General features: G+C 38.4%; 2 protein-coding genes across 2 annotated transcripts in view; both read right to left on the minus strand.

Moving 5' to 3' along the window:
* Positions 1-8,888, minus strand: part of LOC110983728 (von Willebrand factor A domain-containing protein 3B-like) — a 39,980-nt gene extending 31,092 nt beyond the window's left edge. The window contains exons 1-8 of the mRNA XM_022243224.2: positions 8,486-8,888; positions 7,895-8,125; positions 4,076-4,173; positions 3,384-3,634; positions 2,599-2,758; positions 1,604-1,773; positions 1,146-1,363; positions 455-657 (exon numbers count right to left, since the gene is read on the minus strand). Coding sequence (XP_022098916.2) covers positions 455-657; positions 1,146-1,363; positions 1,604-1,773; positions 2,599-2,758; positions 3,384-3,634; positions 4,076-4,173; positions 7,895-8,125; positions 8,486-8,534 — 1,380 coding nt within the window. The 5' untranslated portion in view covers positions 8,535-8,888. The remainder of the gene's footprint in view (positions 1-454; positions 658-1,145; positions 1,364-1,603; positions 1,774-2,598; positions 2,759-3,383; positions 3,635-4,075; positions 4,174-7,894; positions 8,126-8,485) is intronic.
* Positions 8,889-9,261: 373 nt separating this feature from the next.
* On the minus strand, positions 9,262-15,402 carry LOC147800168 (alpha-N-acetylgalactosaminidase-like). Its single transcript, XM_087133690.1, has 8 exons — positions 15,224-15,402; positions 13,827-13,991; positions 13,363-13,537; positions 12,821-12,995; positions 12,620-12,714; positions 12,161-12,322; positions 11,307-11,504; positions 9,262-10,968 (listed from the first exon to the last, which is right to left on the minus strand). Exons 1-8 carry the CDS (start codon positions 15,262-15,264, stop codon positions 10,717-10,719), a joined length of 1,263 nt encoding a protein of 420 aa, XP_086989816.1. The 5' UTR covers positions 15,265-15,402; the 3' UTR covers positions 9,262-10,716.
* Between the last annotated feature and the right edge of the window lie 77 nt (positions 15,403-15,479).

The raw sequence follows: 15,479 nt of genomic DNA on the forward strand, positions 1-15,479 counted from the left end.
ATTTCGTGTTAGTATAATCAATTCTGCAGGTATACAATTAGGTGTGTATTTGACTCACGATACCGAGACAAAATACATCTACCAAGATTACAGGGTATCGAGACCTGAAAAGACTGGTCTGGAAACCGACAGCGCAGATATTTTACACTTTATAAGCGACAAAACTGCTCAGTACACAAGTTTTATCAGGAAGTTAAGTAAAAGGCTATTGTCGTGACTCATCCACCAGACCGCAGGAGCCCTTGATGCGGTAATGCAATAAGCGAACGGTTTGGCCAGCCTCGCTGAAGCGTTCGTCTGTTCGGTGTTGACCATCGGTGGAGCTTAGCGTTTACAAAGCATCAAACGCTTTCAAAAGGGTTTGTATTTTGACCGCACGCCTTAATGAAATTCTACTAAAGAAGTTTCACTAAGTCTCCATCAAGAGAAATATGTTGAACACCACTAAACTCACTGCATCAGTATATTCATCATCTGGAGGTCTCTTCACATCCACAACTCCATCACAATGCTTGAAGGAGCAGAGACTTAACGCATCATAGAGGTCCAGTTTACGAGGCTTTAGACCATGTCTGTGCAGCCACTCCTTGGAGCTCATGTACTGCTCACTACGTTCACCACTGCCAGGAACATCACCGTTTTGTATAGACAGACGAGCTGAAATTTAAAAAAAATGTTCTCAACACGTTCTGATACTGCAATAACTATTCAGTTTCTTCCAAGCTGCATTCTTTTTTCAAAAATTTTATGATCAAAGACAACATTTAGATGTGCCGAATCTGTAATCCTCATGTAAAGGAAGTAATTAGGCCACTAATTGTGGGTTCACCTGACAACAAACGTACCACAACAAATATTTTTAGAATATGCAAATTTGCCAAGCACAGGACAGTTGCCCATGAAAAAAAAGGCAACAAAAATGTGATCTAATGTAGGGACTATAACTGTGAATGACAGTCAGCAGATTCCTATAATACTGATGAAGTAATTGTTTTCTGCTTGGCAGCTGCTTTCACTTGAACTTGACCCACATTTACAGAGTAGGTTGTTGTCTAAAATATTTCATATCCCATCAACTGGCGGCAAGAAAGGAGCATAAATTGCTTCAGTTCTCTGTGCAAACTCTGCAATAAATCCATTCTTACCACTGTCTGGTTTTCCATCGGGCACTGTGTTGTCCAGCAAAACCTGTACATCTGACAGAGCATGCCTAGCCTCCTCAAGCTCAGCAAACATAGCTATCACATCCTCTCTTGGCCCTGCCCCTGGAGGTACACCCCCCATCAGGATCTTGTTGTCTAGTGAGAATCCACTGGTCCCACTCACATCAGAATCAAGCTTGTTGAAGGCAAATGCATGGAATCTATGCAAAGGAAATTATTTTTGAAGGGTCTATGTTTGATACAGCTACACCCACAGGTTCATTCAATTTAAAATGTGTATGATGACAAGTTGTTGCATAACAGTGTTTTATGAGGTTGATGCCAATCCAACTAAAGTAAAATCCTTTCAGCTTTCACAGAGCAATCAAGGTTAAGTACATCAATCACGTATCATTCAAAGATTGATTTAAATGTTGAATTAAGTTCAAATAAGGACGTACCTTCCTCCAGTCAAACGTGATATATCTTTAAGATATTTGATGGTAATGGAGTCTGTATTGTTGAAAGCTACAACATGCACAGGTAGTGGAGCATCTCGGACCTTCTGCAATGTTAGCTCCATATTGGTGCTGGCTGAACTTCCTTCAGAGAAAAGATACACAGCCTCAACCTGTAAGCAAGAATAATACTCACTGAAATCAACAGCTCCTCAGAAGGATGCGACTTTATTGTGCAACAACAGAAAATTATCCCGTATCACTGGTGCAAATAATTTGACAAAGTATCACAAAACAGTTCACCCTTGGATGAAATTTCTGCAATTTCTATTGTAGCGGTCCGGCCCCCGGCCAGTCACTCAGGGGTGGCAGTCATCCGCCACTGAAGGGGAAATTGGAGGCCAGACAAAAAGAGAAAATTTGGCAGGCACAAGACTTGGGTACTTTACACGGACTCGATTCCCTTTATTTTGCCTTCACTGATGAAAACTGCTTGGACAATATGTGCAAGATGCTACAATCTACATGTATGTGATTGATTCTTGCCGAAGTCATCACTGCGTCCATCCACCTAGTTGTCTAACTGCAATCTTCCAGAAAACTTGGAAGTCCACCAAACTTCTCTAGTTGCGCCCAAAAGTATAACCATGTCATGATTGTAGGCCACTTCCGGCCGACTGGTGTGACATCTAGAAAGTCTACAAGTACATGTACATTGCAAGTGTGCATGCGGGCCCTGCAATAATCATGCCTTAAAGACATGCACAAGGTTCAAAGGTCACATAATTCGCTGATATAAATGGGGATTCCAAGACCCCTAAACTATGTTCACAAGTCTGCCACTCTGCTATTTTAAACACTGTGCATGAACTTTCCAACCTGGCAAAAAATAGAAGAGAGGGTCAAGAGAAATAGATGAACACCTGCTGGTTTTGGCAAGGCTTGGTAGAACAAGTTATTTATTTGACAATACTTGGTCTGATGACATGTACACTTACATTTCTGTCCTCAAATGCCTTTCTGATGCCTTCACAGGCACTAGTCTTGGTTGTTTCAGCCACACTATCTAGGTTATGTAGCCAGTCAATAGCATTTTGAAGACTGTCTCTGGATACAGGGACAGCTTGGGGTTGAAATATCACCACGTCCTGTGCAGCTCTGCAATATGTGAAAAAATACATTTTTTGTCAAGAAATATCATTCATATATTTGAAACAAATTAGTAATATCTTGCAGTTATATTCAAGTCCATCACAAATGATTTCACAAGTCCTTTCACAAGTCCATCACAAGTTCCTTCACAAGGCGAGTCATAAGTAACAGGGTGAACAATGACAAAGGAATGCTTCTGTCACAGCTCATTTGAATAGCTTGTGAATTGGCTTATAACTGAATGATTTGTGATGGACTTACAGGGGCTTGTGATGGACTCAAATACAACACTGATCTTGACTTGCTCAGTTTTAGTGTCATTTCATTAGGGGTACCAGCAACATTTGTCTTGTGAGCACCTAATATGGCAAACTTGGGTTACTACATGTACATGTAGTTCAGATCCAACTCTATGGTTTACTTTTTTTCTTAAATTAAATCATTTTGACTTCAGAGTGGAATATATTCAATATAACTTAATGGTGCTACAGGTCCACAAAATTAAGAATGAAAATCAATTGATAATAAAGTTTAAAAACTCATAAAAATTTACAAATCAGTGTCTGAAGAACTCCAATATGCTTTGAAGATGAACTGTGAAATGGTTTTCGGCCGAAATTCTATTCCTTACCTGATTAAGTTAAACTTTGCTATCTGGGACACTTGTTCCTGTAGTACCCTGATGATAGCATTACGGCAGTGATCAAACTGAATAGGGGAGCTTGTCTTGATGTCAAGAACAATGGTGATACAGTGATCTTCAATTACACCAAACAGCCGTCGGGCTTCACTTGTCAACCACTCAATACGTCGCTTGTACAGGTTAATGGCAGCGAGCAAGCTGTTCTCAAGTTGCTTGATTTTCTCCCTACCAACCTTGACCTAGTTGGGTGCAATGCAGAGTAGGATTTAATGTTGTATTGGGAAAAGCATAATTTTAATCGTCACTGAGAATATATTGATGACATGAGGAAACTGCTTGCAACTCATTGTGTGAATTATTTTCTCCATACTGCCAATGATATTTCAGTTCTGCATGGCAAAACAGTGTTGCATTAATTTTGTCTTGCAAACAATTTTCAGTTGCTAGGGAAACAACAGGACCATACTCTGTGACGTCAAATAAATATTAGTTTAATGATCGAATAATTCACCCTGTGTTCAGTTGCTGATGTCATGAAAAATGCAGTATGTTGAATACACCATAGTGATAAGGGGGAAAAGTTGTATGTTGGGACAAATTGATACAACCTTTGGTTTTAGGATGTACATACGTGTACACGTACATGTAGGTCTGTCATGTCTGTTGTATGCTTGACTCACATTTACATTGTAGACTTTTCCATTTCTTGCAGGATACCTGGTAAACAATCCCTCTCCATATCTTGAGCAAACTGGTTTCTTTAGCGCTCGGTCATACTCTGAAAATAAAATGTGTCCTCTAAAGTTGATTTCAAGTCTTTGGAAGCTCACAGCAAAATGGAAAAATACAGTAATCTACATATATTTGGTTAAATTGTTATGATGGTGGGAAATGCTGTGGAATTTGTAAGAAAAAATCCAGTTTTATCATTCAAATAATATCACTAATACAAACAATAACAACTAAATATCCTGAAACATTTTAATGGCTTCATTGATTTTATTTATAGTGTTGATAAGAACTATAGTCTGTTCAGGATATAACTTACACTCATTGTTTGACAGTTTTTGCAACATTTTGAACCTGAGCTCCTGATTTATTGTCTTATAGGAAAAAGCATTTACACTACCCTGACGCTTGATTTGCAAAATATTCTTTACTTGCTTCGTGCACCTTATATTACGACTGCAAGATATATGGCCCTTAAGAACTGTCATCCTCATTAAATTATCACCTCATTAAAAATTATATGAGATCTCAAGTTTCATTTTGGTCCCAGCATCTGTTTACTCTGATGACAAGACAGCCCACAAGTGATGTATTTAATCATTGATGAACCAGCAATCACTGATAAAAAGCTTTGCAGGAAATGAGTGGAAATAAACACAAAGGTGGCACGATGAAAGAGTAAGGTTCAAATTGTGAGCACGTAACTTAGTAACAATCTCAACAGACCTTGGATACAACTATAGACTGCCTGCATTACATGGATGTCTTTATGTTTTTTAACTCTTTATGTTTTTTCCTAATAAATTTCTGGTGAAATGACATTCAAATAATCTTAATAATCATTTTTATAAAAGTCTGATTTTCCGTAATTGTCATTACTAATTGTGCAAACCTTCAGTTTTGAAATGTCCTCAGAATAGTGAGAAATGTACATGTACCTTCTGATTTTTTCAAAATATCTGTTGCTGACTAAATACATGTACATGTATGTCCAAAAAAGTCTTATTTTCAAAACTCGGTCTCCACTAATATTTTTTACATAAACCATGACATTATTCAGAATACTTATGAAGATTCTCCATTGCTTACTAAAAAATTGAAGAATAATAAATGATGAATACTGTAGACAATGCAAGTACATTAGATAAAGAGAGAACTGTATGTATTTGAGTCTTAACTGAGCACTGGTTGTAGTAGGATTGCCGTTGATAATCATTGCTGAATGACATTCGTGGAAATTCTTTCCTGGAGTGAGAGCTTCCCATGGCACTAAGCTATTCATTTTCATTACAGGCAGCATTAAACAGGAATTGAAAACTTTCTTATTTAAGGCAGCTTTTTATGAGTGATTTACGGTTTCATGGTTCATTTTAAGTGTAGTAAATTATGTTTTCTGATTGTGTAATGCATTGTGGGTTTTATTTATTTTTTAATTGCTAAATTTAATAATTTTAATTGTTGGTACATGTAGTTTTTTGTTGTGCGCATTAGAACATTTTTATACATTTCGCGCACTATAAATTACATTATTATTATTATTGGTTCATGTAGCAGTTTCTCAAACTGGACACACATGCTGTGGTCATCCTACTTTATAAGCCATGTTTTTCATGTAAAAAAAGAGCCATGTTCAAGCTTTAATGGTGTGAAAAGCTGCCACACACTATAGCTCATTGCCTGATTGAAACTGAAAGATGAAGTTATTGCTTGGCAGGAATCAGCACCTTACATTTTACGAACTTTGGCTCAAGCAATTTTAGTTCAGTTTACCAATTCTTGTATTCTACATGTACATGACCCATGCTTGGTGGATTGTTTGATTCAAGACTTAATAAACTCTTAATTACATGTACCTGCGTAACTGGCCAAAACACCACAATAATTCCAGTTTGAATAAGGGACTGCTTTTCTGTTTGTTTCATTTTTGTTTCTGTGTTTGGTTTGTTTGTTTTCCCCAGGCAACGGTATGACGTTAAGTAGCACAACCAGGTACATGTACATGGAGTTTCACTGTCTGTTTTCATTCAAATTGAACATAATGGTTTCTATTTAGTGTTGCTATGTTGTTACTCAGTTGGACAAATGTGTGTCTTGAGATTTGAAATTTAATCCGAGAAATCCACGTTACCATACAACTCTGAGGCACAACTCAGTGATAAAACATGAATACAATTCCGGCTCAGGGCTGTGTCCCAGACAAGGTAATGTGACCTGTGGCCTCACCCTCCAACTCCATTTATAAACAGATCCCCCCCCATAAAAAAATAACTGCTGACAAATCAGAAATTCTCATGTAGCCCACAATTCCCCTCCACAAAAAAGCTTATTTCTTACAGTTTTGCTGAGCAAGTGTTTTTAAAAAAATTAATGTTTTGGAAAAATAACATGTTTAGCATGCCTTGCCATAGCTTATTTTAATAAAACTAGAGCAGTTGAACTGAACAGCACCAGGTTGGCCTTCCAATTGTTTTTCATCTCCATGACAACAGGCCTACAACTGGTAAGCACAGAGTGTAGTATACAAAGATAATGGTAACCTAGTACTTACAAGTAATAATTATACAACACTGCATGTTTAATCTGTGAATATTGACCCGAGTCCACAAGGGTAATATATACACTGTGTTTAATCATCCAGTCCAATTCAGAAGCAAAGCTTTGTGATAATGAATGATAACAAAATGGGAAAATAACACCAAAAGTAACTGAAACACTTGTGCATCCACAAAATATGAAATGCAACTGGGCAAATTAACAACAATAATAACTGTGATATTGTATTTCACAGAGTACATAGACTCAGAGATAGCATGTCATTTTGGGGTTTGGATACAATTTAATTACAGACACACGTTTTTGTCGGCAATTGATAAACTAGTTTTTCAAGGGCCACTGCAAGGTAGGTGAAGTATAAATTACTACTGCATGTTTGTTCAATGACGCTAGGCTATCAGTTGCTCGACAACATCTGTTGATCACGTCACCACTGATTGAACTAATTTTTTTCTTATTCTTGCTTCTGAAGGATTATTTGGAGAAGGGGCAGTACAGACGTACATGTAGTCCGGCACTGACCAATAATACACTGATCGTGTAATCCTGCAGATCAACTGAATACACCAACACTGACATAAGGCATGGTTTTTTTAAAGAGTCCAGGATGTGAATATTACTGAAGAACATATTTTGTGCTACTTTCTATTCCTCTTAAATGTCCATAAAGAAATACTATCAGACATCGCTTGTTTACCGTCATGAAAAAGGACACTCCTTTTTAAAGATTTAACATTTTCTATACTTTCCTATTCAAAAGTGGATACTGTTGCAGTGATGGTCAGTGGGGGTGTGGGTCTGTGGAAATAGTAAATCTCAAATTCGCTGAGAACATTCGAAAAAAAATTTGCATACTGGCCTGAAACAATTACTCACCAAAGTAAATGCTGGCAAATTTTTGCTATTTTCACATTTTTGTGTAAAATGGCAGAAAAACTTTGGTTTTTGCAGTGGATGGCATCAGACTTTTGCTTACATGCAAATTTGCACGAGCACAGAAGTAAAACATGTGCAAAAATGCCCTTAAAATGGCACAAAAGAAACGAAAATCACATTGAATTGGACATTAAAAATACTTAAATTGCATTGGCAGTTGGGTTCTTTAATCTAGCCACCGTTCAAAGTTTTTAAACCATAACGGAGGAAAGAAAAGTGTGTTTTGCAAAGTGTACATGTAAGAGCCTCATGTAGGCCCTAATGTAAGGCTTACAACCTACCATCGCTGTGCTTGAATCCGACTTGAGCCAGGATTTGATCCACAGTAAGACGGTTTTTCTTGAGCCCGTAGGTACTAAGCCATTTCTTGGTGGAGATCAGAGCTCTTACATCAGGCTCCCAAGTTTTCTTGGCAGGAGGTCTCAGTTTAATAACTGATGCTATGTCGTCTTTGCTGACATCAGGTGGAGGATTGTTGTTTTTACGTCTTGGTCCAAGGTCAAATTTTGGGTCTGTAGATTAAAACAAAATCAATGCAAGATACATGTAAGAATACAGCCAGAAAAGAATATGATATTACTTGCATAATACAACTCTTTTTAATATGGTTACACTCTTTTTAATATGGTTACATGTACATTAATTCTATGAAAGGGCACATTGGCAAAATACATGTACACGTCACAAAACGGATTTCCTAGAACCTATTTCAAAGTGCACAATTTTAATTTTCAGACCTTACCATAAATTCAACATGTTCAACATGTTCAAACGGGCTGGAATTTACGACACGGCTAGAATTTTAGCGGGCCATGAGGCCTAATGCACATTCAACGTACGACGAAGTAGACGTTATAAAAATGTACACTCACTTTCCATCTCTGACGAATAACGCACATTTTCAGTGTTTATCTCATACATGGTAAGCACCGGATGTTACGGCAAGAACTGCCATTCGCAAGTCGCATGTAAACACTTGCTTGAGTACAAGACCAAAAGAGAAGGAGGTGGTTGGAGCAGACGATCTGAACCGGCGTTTTTCCAGACTTCTAACTCGCGAGTTTCTTGCGTTAACACCAGCAAACAGGAAAACCCACCGCTGTTCCTCAATTAAAATGTCCTCTGCTACAAGGAAAATGAAAACCCATGTAAGAAAATCCTCCAGTATGCAAAGCATTCGTTGGAAAAGCTTCACATCTCCAGATGGTAAAGCTTCCAATTCAGTCACAGCTGTAATGGCTGTTGTCATGCGCGAGATAGTTGCCTAGGTCTGGGTACACAAATTCGGCCAATCAATCAAAGGTTAAATGACATCCTCGTCCAGTATTGTGCAAAAACAGCATATTCATACCGAGCGCACACATTTCTTGCGAAAGATATTTTAAATACAAAACTAAGACATTCGAGTATCTAGTTGAAACGATAAATTATTACTTTTTATTTTTTTCAGTAATGTTGGTTCATGAAATATACGATAAACGAGCAAACAAACCAACACCACAACCGGCTGTTGATTTTCCAGCGGGTAAAACCAAAAGCAGGTGTATCGGGGGCATGGGCACTGTTGGATATCTCAGATGAGCAATAACAGATACATTAAATTTTGAAATATTCATCAGTACAAATTAATAGACACAGGTAAACAAACTTCTGAATCAATGTGGGAAGGGTACTTTAATTGATAAGTCGCTGAATAAAATTTAACTTGCAAATACTAACTCCATGTGGGCGGAGCTTGTCTGGAATGTTGGGGGCCCATTTTCTCCCTCTCGTTTATGCATCACGTATTACTTCAAACCAAACTACGTCTAAATGAAATCGACAGTTCCTGTTTTATTTGTTACCTGCTTCATGTTATTCAATTTTTTTATTTTTTTCTTCATGTCTCATCTATAATCTCAAATTAGATGATCAAACAATATCAAATGTTTTTGCCGAAGACAAGAGGATGGAAGAAAAGCAGAGAGAATGGGGGGCCACCATATAACACATTCAGGGCTTGGTGTACTTAATATGCTTATTTACAACCCTGAACCATACATCAAAGCAGCATACATATTTTTCTCTCTTTTTCAGTGATAATGAATACATTTTGGTTGTTAGGAAGTCCAAAAATTCTTCCAAATCTGTCTTAGTGTTTTTCTTACCACGAAATGGAGTGCAGGGGGCTGATTCAACAGCTCATTTCCCCCTTGTCAAAAAGTAAGAGATTATGTACCCCTCAAAACACCTGGGATTTACACCCTTGTGGGTCAAAGGTATTTCATAAAGAAACAAAGCCAACCTTTTCAGGTTGATTTATAACAAAGGCTGGACATTTTATTGCTTTCAGTACATAAAATGTTGCCATATAACCTAAGGTTTTTAAGTTCAAAACATTACAAAACATCTTTGGTACCGATATATAAAGTATAAAAAAGCAAAAAAAGTTCAACGAGTACAAAGTTAAAGAGAATCCAAATTCCCATCAACATGGGAAAACAATAATTTAAAACATCTGACAATGTACCAGTACTAACTCTTGGAAACAAAACATCCTGAGATTATTTGCACTTTTAAGTTTAATCAAATAGCCTGCAATTTTTAATCAATACAAACTTCAAGAAACTTGTTATATGTTAGCTTTGTCAATTTTTTGTTTCAAAGGAAATAACTGAACAAAATTAATATGAATTTCACGACTGAACTGAGTAGATTGTCACTACTCTGTATGAAGAACTGTAAAAATATACTTTGTTAAAACCAGTCTCAGGCATATTTATTGCAGACATTGATATGTAAGATATGCATCATGGGGAAATTAATTCATGTCTGCCAGCATTCACATAATCTTCACAGATGACAGGCATCAAACCATCAACCTTTATCACAGCATTCATTTTCGTAGATCATGGTTGAATGTTAGTGGATGAATGAAATAAACCTTCATTACAGCTGTTCTTCCACTGTGAACTGTTGTTGAAAGTCTTTCAGGACAAAAAATTGCTATCTCTCAATTTGATATTACATTTAAAACAACTGTACTTTCTTTTCACACTGTCAAAACCAACCCAATCCCATCACACACACACACACACACAAATATTTGACTGAAGCACTGTTGCTAAGGCTGTGCATGCATCATCAAAGTACCAGTTGCAGGTATCGTGTACTTGTACATTTTGGATGAATCCCTGAGGCCTATATCACTGTGGGATAGAATATCCCGCAGTCTGTAACTGGAGAGTGTCTTGAGACCCAGCTGATGGAGAGACAAGGATACCATCTGAGGTGCCAAGTACCGGTTGAGGATCACAACCGCCCATTCTTGCCACCGAGAGAGTGGTTTAACCCACACATCAACTCTGTCACTAAACTGTGGGAGGAAGATAAAGAACTAACTCATTCTAAACAGTGATTGTTTTGGGTGGTTGGACTTAGCACCTCAAACAACGCCAAGGCTATTTTGGACCTAAGAATGACACCTTAACATCACTGATTGGTGTATCCTTCAACTTCTCAAAAATACAGGCATCAAAGTAATCACAGCATTAGATCATGTGAAGGAGTGATGCAAGGTCCAAATGTCCTTGTAAACAGAATTTGAGCAAGATATTTCATATGATTCAGGTTTTAAATGGTTATGCCATTTATATGACAGGACTATCTGAAACCAAATGTCAGGGATTTGTCATCATTGTCCATGCAGTTTACCTGAAGCACAAGTCTTCCCATGATGCCAAGGGGGTCCTGATTGACAGCAATGACCTCTTTGTTTAGCAGGATGTTGCTGCGAGGGGTGGAGATATTCCTTAGGTCATTAGCCATGAGAAGAGGAGCAGCCAAAATGGCCCACATAGCAAACTGTGCCTGGGCCTGATCAACTGTCAAGCCACTATCTCCTACAACAAGCTGGGCAGGAAATGACCAAAGAGACAGAGTTATTCCTCTCTAAATTTCAGTCAGAATACAAGCAGTGTAAAGCAGGATTGAAAGGGCAAATTTATCCTCTCCATTTCCCTTACAAGCATTTACTCTGCACTACCCATGTAATTTATTTATGGCAGTGACTCCCCCCCCCCAAAAATAAACTACATATAATTATGCCCCCAGGACAAAGCATTTATCTCATTACCACTCTTATTTCCTGTAGCCCCTCAGTTCAGTTGCACACCCAGCATTGTAGCACATGATGCTCAAGCAGCCCCTCCCCCTAAGTTGCACCACAGGGGACTGGAGTTTATGGCTATATCAGAGCTAGCAGTTTAAGATGGACATGTTCTTTTTACAGAAAGGAAAAACTCTTTGGGCTTAGACCTCCGAGCCCTCCCCCCCACACACAGAGTTATTGCTGTATTCATCATTTCTGTCTCTCTCTGTTTTCAGATTCTTTGCAACCTTTCTCTAAAAGACCCCCTTTTAGATTGTTTTGGAGGTCAATCCCCAAAGACTTTTTTCCCTTTGTCCAGAGTAGGCATGCCATATGTCCATGTGACACAAGCAAGCTACTTCTACCGATGCAATGACTACCCTTTTACCATTGACAAGGTGAAGTGCCGAGTACCTACCATGTCTGGGTCATTAAAATGGCCAGGTCCAGCGGCCGCTATCAAGGTGTCTTGATTGAGTGCGTAGTAGTCTACTATCATCAGGATAGAAGACCACTTCTCATGAACATCCCAGAAGTTTCTCCACGTGTTGCAGTATTCAGCTATCAAGGTGTAGTTTATCTGCAGTGTATAGAATCTTTCATTCTTCCTTTCTTTAGTTTCTGACTTTTTAAATCAGGGTAGCCAATGACAACATGGGGCACTTTTACCAAAACAACCAAATGAAAAATAAAGAAATAAACAACACTCTAGCTATATGCATTATCTGATCATTATCTGTAGTCTTTGCATGTACTCCAGGCAAATGCACGGGCAAATTTGGAAAACTTCCCACCAAACTGTCTCTCATTTGCTGGTGAAGATGCACTTAATTAGGGGAGGATAAAGAGAAGCAATTTTCTGTGCTTTACAACTTACTTTCATGCCATAATGGCGCAATACAAAAGGCCATTTACAGTCGAATAGAATTGGCCGTCCTGTAGCATTTAGGGCATTGGACATCTCTGGATAACCTGGAAAAGGTGATACAAAAATTGTTTTAATATTACAAGATAGACGTCTTGATCAACAAGAAAAATGCACTGTTTTTCTGAACTATTTTGACAAGCAGAATTTAACCTTTACTATATGTAGTCACATTGGAGCTGCAGCTGTCAAATTTGAGCATATCTACTCCCCAGTCAGCGAAGGTCTGTGCATCTAGCTCAAAATGCCCCCAGCTGCCAGGAAAACCTGAACAAGTCTTGGTGCCATAGTCTCCATAAATGCCAAACTTCAGACCTTGACTATGAATCTGAGAGAAAAAGAAACATGTTCAACATGTGAAAAGAAATAAATGCAATAAATTATGCTAGAGTTCAATATTTGAAGAATGATCAACTGAAAGCCTTGTCTCCAGTGCAACACCTGAAATGTATTTCAGAGGTCTTGGGTTAAAGACCTGATTCAGTCAAATCTCTTCTTCTTGATCTCAATAGCTGTAATTAGCATTATGGGATGCACTGCATGGAATTTGTTTAATGGCCCTTTGAGTCTTTGGTTTACTGACCAGAGAAAGTTGTGAACAAAATTTTTGAAGCAGTTCCTTCAAACCTGTTTTGATAAGATACAACAGCATTTGAAATCCTGAGATTTTGGTCTACTGCTGATTCCAAACTTACATAGTCAGCAAGTGCCTTCATTCCACTGGGGAAGCGATCAGGGTCTCCCTGCAATCTCCCCTGTGAATCACGCTGTCTAGCACTCCAGCAATCATCAAGATTGACATACTCATAACCAGCATCCTTGTAGCCATCTGCTGCCATGCGGTCTGCCATTTCCATCATCAAGTTCTCACTGAAACAAAATCATTTCACAAAATATTACAAAAATTGATGCAGGATATTGAAGATACATGAAAAAAGTGTTTTTCTAGCGTGAGGATTTGATGTCTATTCATATTTTGATTCACACTCAAACCTTTGAAAACTAAACAGAAAAACAAAAGTCACAGGATAAAGAAATCACACCTTTCCTCTGTAGGTAAAGCAACTGTAGAAGATACGTAAGAAGATATGATACATTGCAAACTTGGTTTGATACATGTGTGCTTTGCAATCATTAGTTGTAAATCTGTAAATATTACCTGACACAATTCTTGGGGTTCGTTTTACAGTTTGTGTTGCATTTGAAGTGTTCCCATGTAAGCCAACCCATTGGAGGTGTCCTGGCTAAGCCATTGTCCAGGGCTTCAAGGGTGAGACAAAACACTCCAAGAAGATACACCACTACTGCTAGCTTGCCCGACATACTGAGAATGATCATCATGAAAACAGGAAATGACAAAAGGTAGGCTGTGGCTCTGTGACGCACATTGGATCTTTATGTCATTTGCAATGACATTTTAACTCTAATTCCTGACAATGACTGAAAAAACTTTGTGGTTTAGTGGATTATCTGTACTGCCATTGCCTATAGAGGTTGTGCATGGCAGGCATCTTTCTGACAGTAACTGCTTCAGTTACAGCGAAAAAGGTCTACTCATGGAACAATGGTTGCCATGCATAACTTCTATTGAGTGCAAGGTCTTTGAATAAGTTCCTTGTGGTGAATTTTTTTCAACGACACGAAATTCACCACTTTCTGGAAACTCATGGCTTTGGGAGAGAAACAATTCCCAGTAACTGATACATGCACACTGTTTTTGCCATGCAGTTAGGTAGCCTAGCAACATCAGAGACAGGTGGGGGCTTTAACAAGGGCTTCAAAGGTAAAATTTGCAAGGTAAAATGTTCAAATTAATGACTTTCCTGAGCAGCAATTTTTCTTCCCCTTTTCATTAAGGTTTGTCCAAATCATACATGGCATACATGGATGTCACTCATTTAATCAATTCAAGCATCATCGTCACATCCCCTACTACCCCTAGAAATATATGGGCATGTAGGAACCTATAAATCACATTTTTAAAAGTTTGGAGGCCGACATGATTGAGCAGCAAAAAATTGTACACAAAACACTGGGGAACAGCAGCTTGAACAAGAATACAATTATGGCTCTAGATGATAATTAATAGTTTTCTCTAAGGGAAGTAATGTCCGACATTTCATCAACAATAAATGCTTCCAAGAAACTCAAAGATTAGTCTCCTATAAAGAACAATTTGCTCATAGGAAAGTACATGGTGCCTATCCCCCAACAGTTGTTTTAAACTGTATTAATAAAAAGAAGTCACTGGACGATTGGGTGCTAGTAATACTCGGACTAGCCCCACTAGTGTGGCACGGACTCTCACTGACTCCCGATCGGGAGTGATCCGTGCCACACTAGTGGGGCTATACTCGGACTAGCATGACTAGTGCAAAAACTGGTATAGATTTGATTTATTCTTCCACGCTATCTGAACCAAAATACATACAATTGTCTGTAATCAAGACCGTAAAATAACTTGGAAAATGGAAGATACTGTAATGTTTGAGCAAGTACGGTCGGGTACTAGGCCTACAGTTAAAACACGGAGGAATAAGAACCAAAACATCATACATGTTGACCACAAGCCGTGCGGTTACTGCAGTTTTTTCCATTTGTGAATCGGGAAATTTTCCCAAAAGCCGACCTTGCCTCTTTAGAACGTTCAGGAATCGGGTACCACAACCGCAAAGGCATTCAACATGTGGAATACAGGCCTACTCGCTCGACTGCATGCTACCGTAGCATTGGTACTACTGACTACAACCGGGGAATCTGCAGATCTGCTGCCTCGTCATGTGATTGATCACATGATATGAATTCCCGGGCA

This window comes from Acanthaster planci, linkage group LG02 (assembly GCF_054643075.1).
Source record: "Acanthaster planci isolate LZ-2023a linkage group LG02, COTS_SCS, whole genome shotgun sequence".
Taxonomy (NCBI): Eukaryota; Metazoa; Echinodermata; class Asteroidea; order Valvatida; family Acanthasteridae; genus Acanthaster; species Acanthaster planci.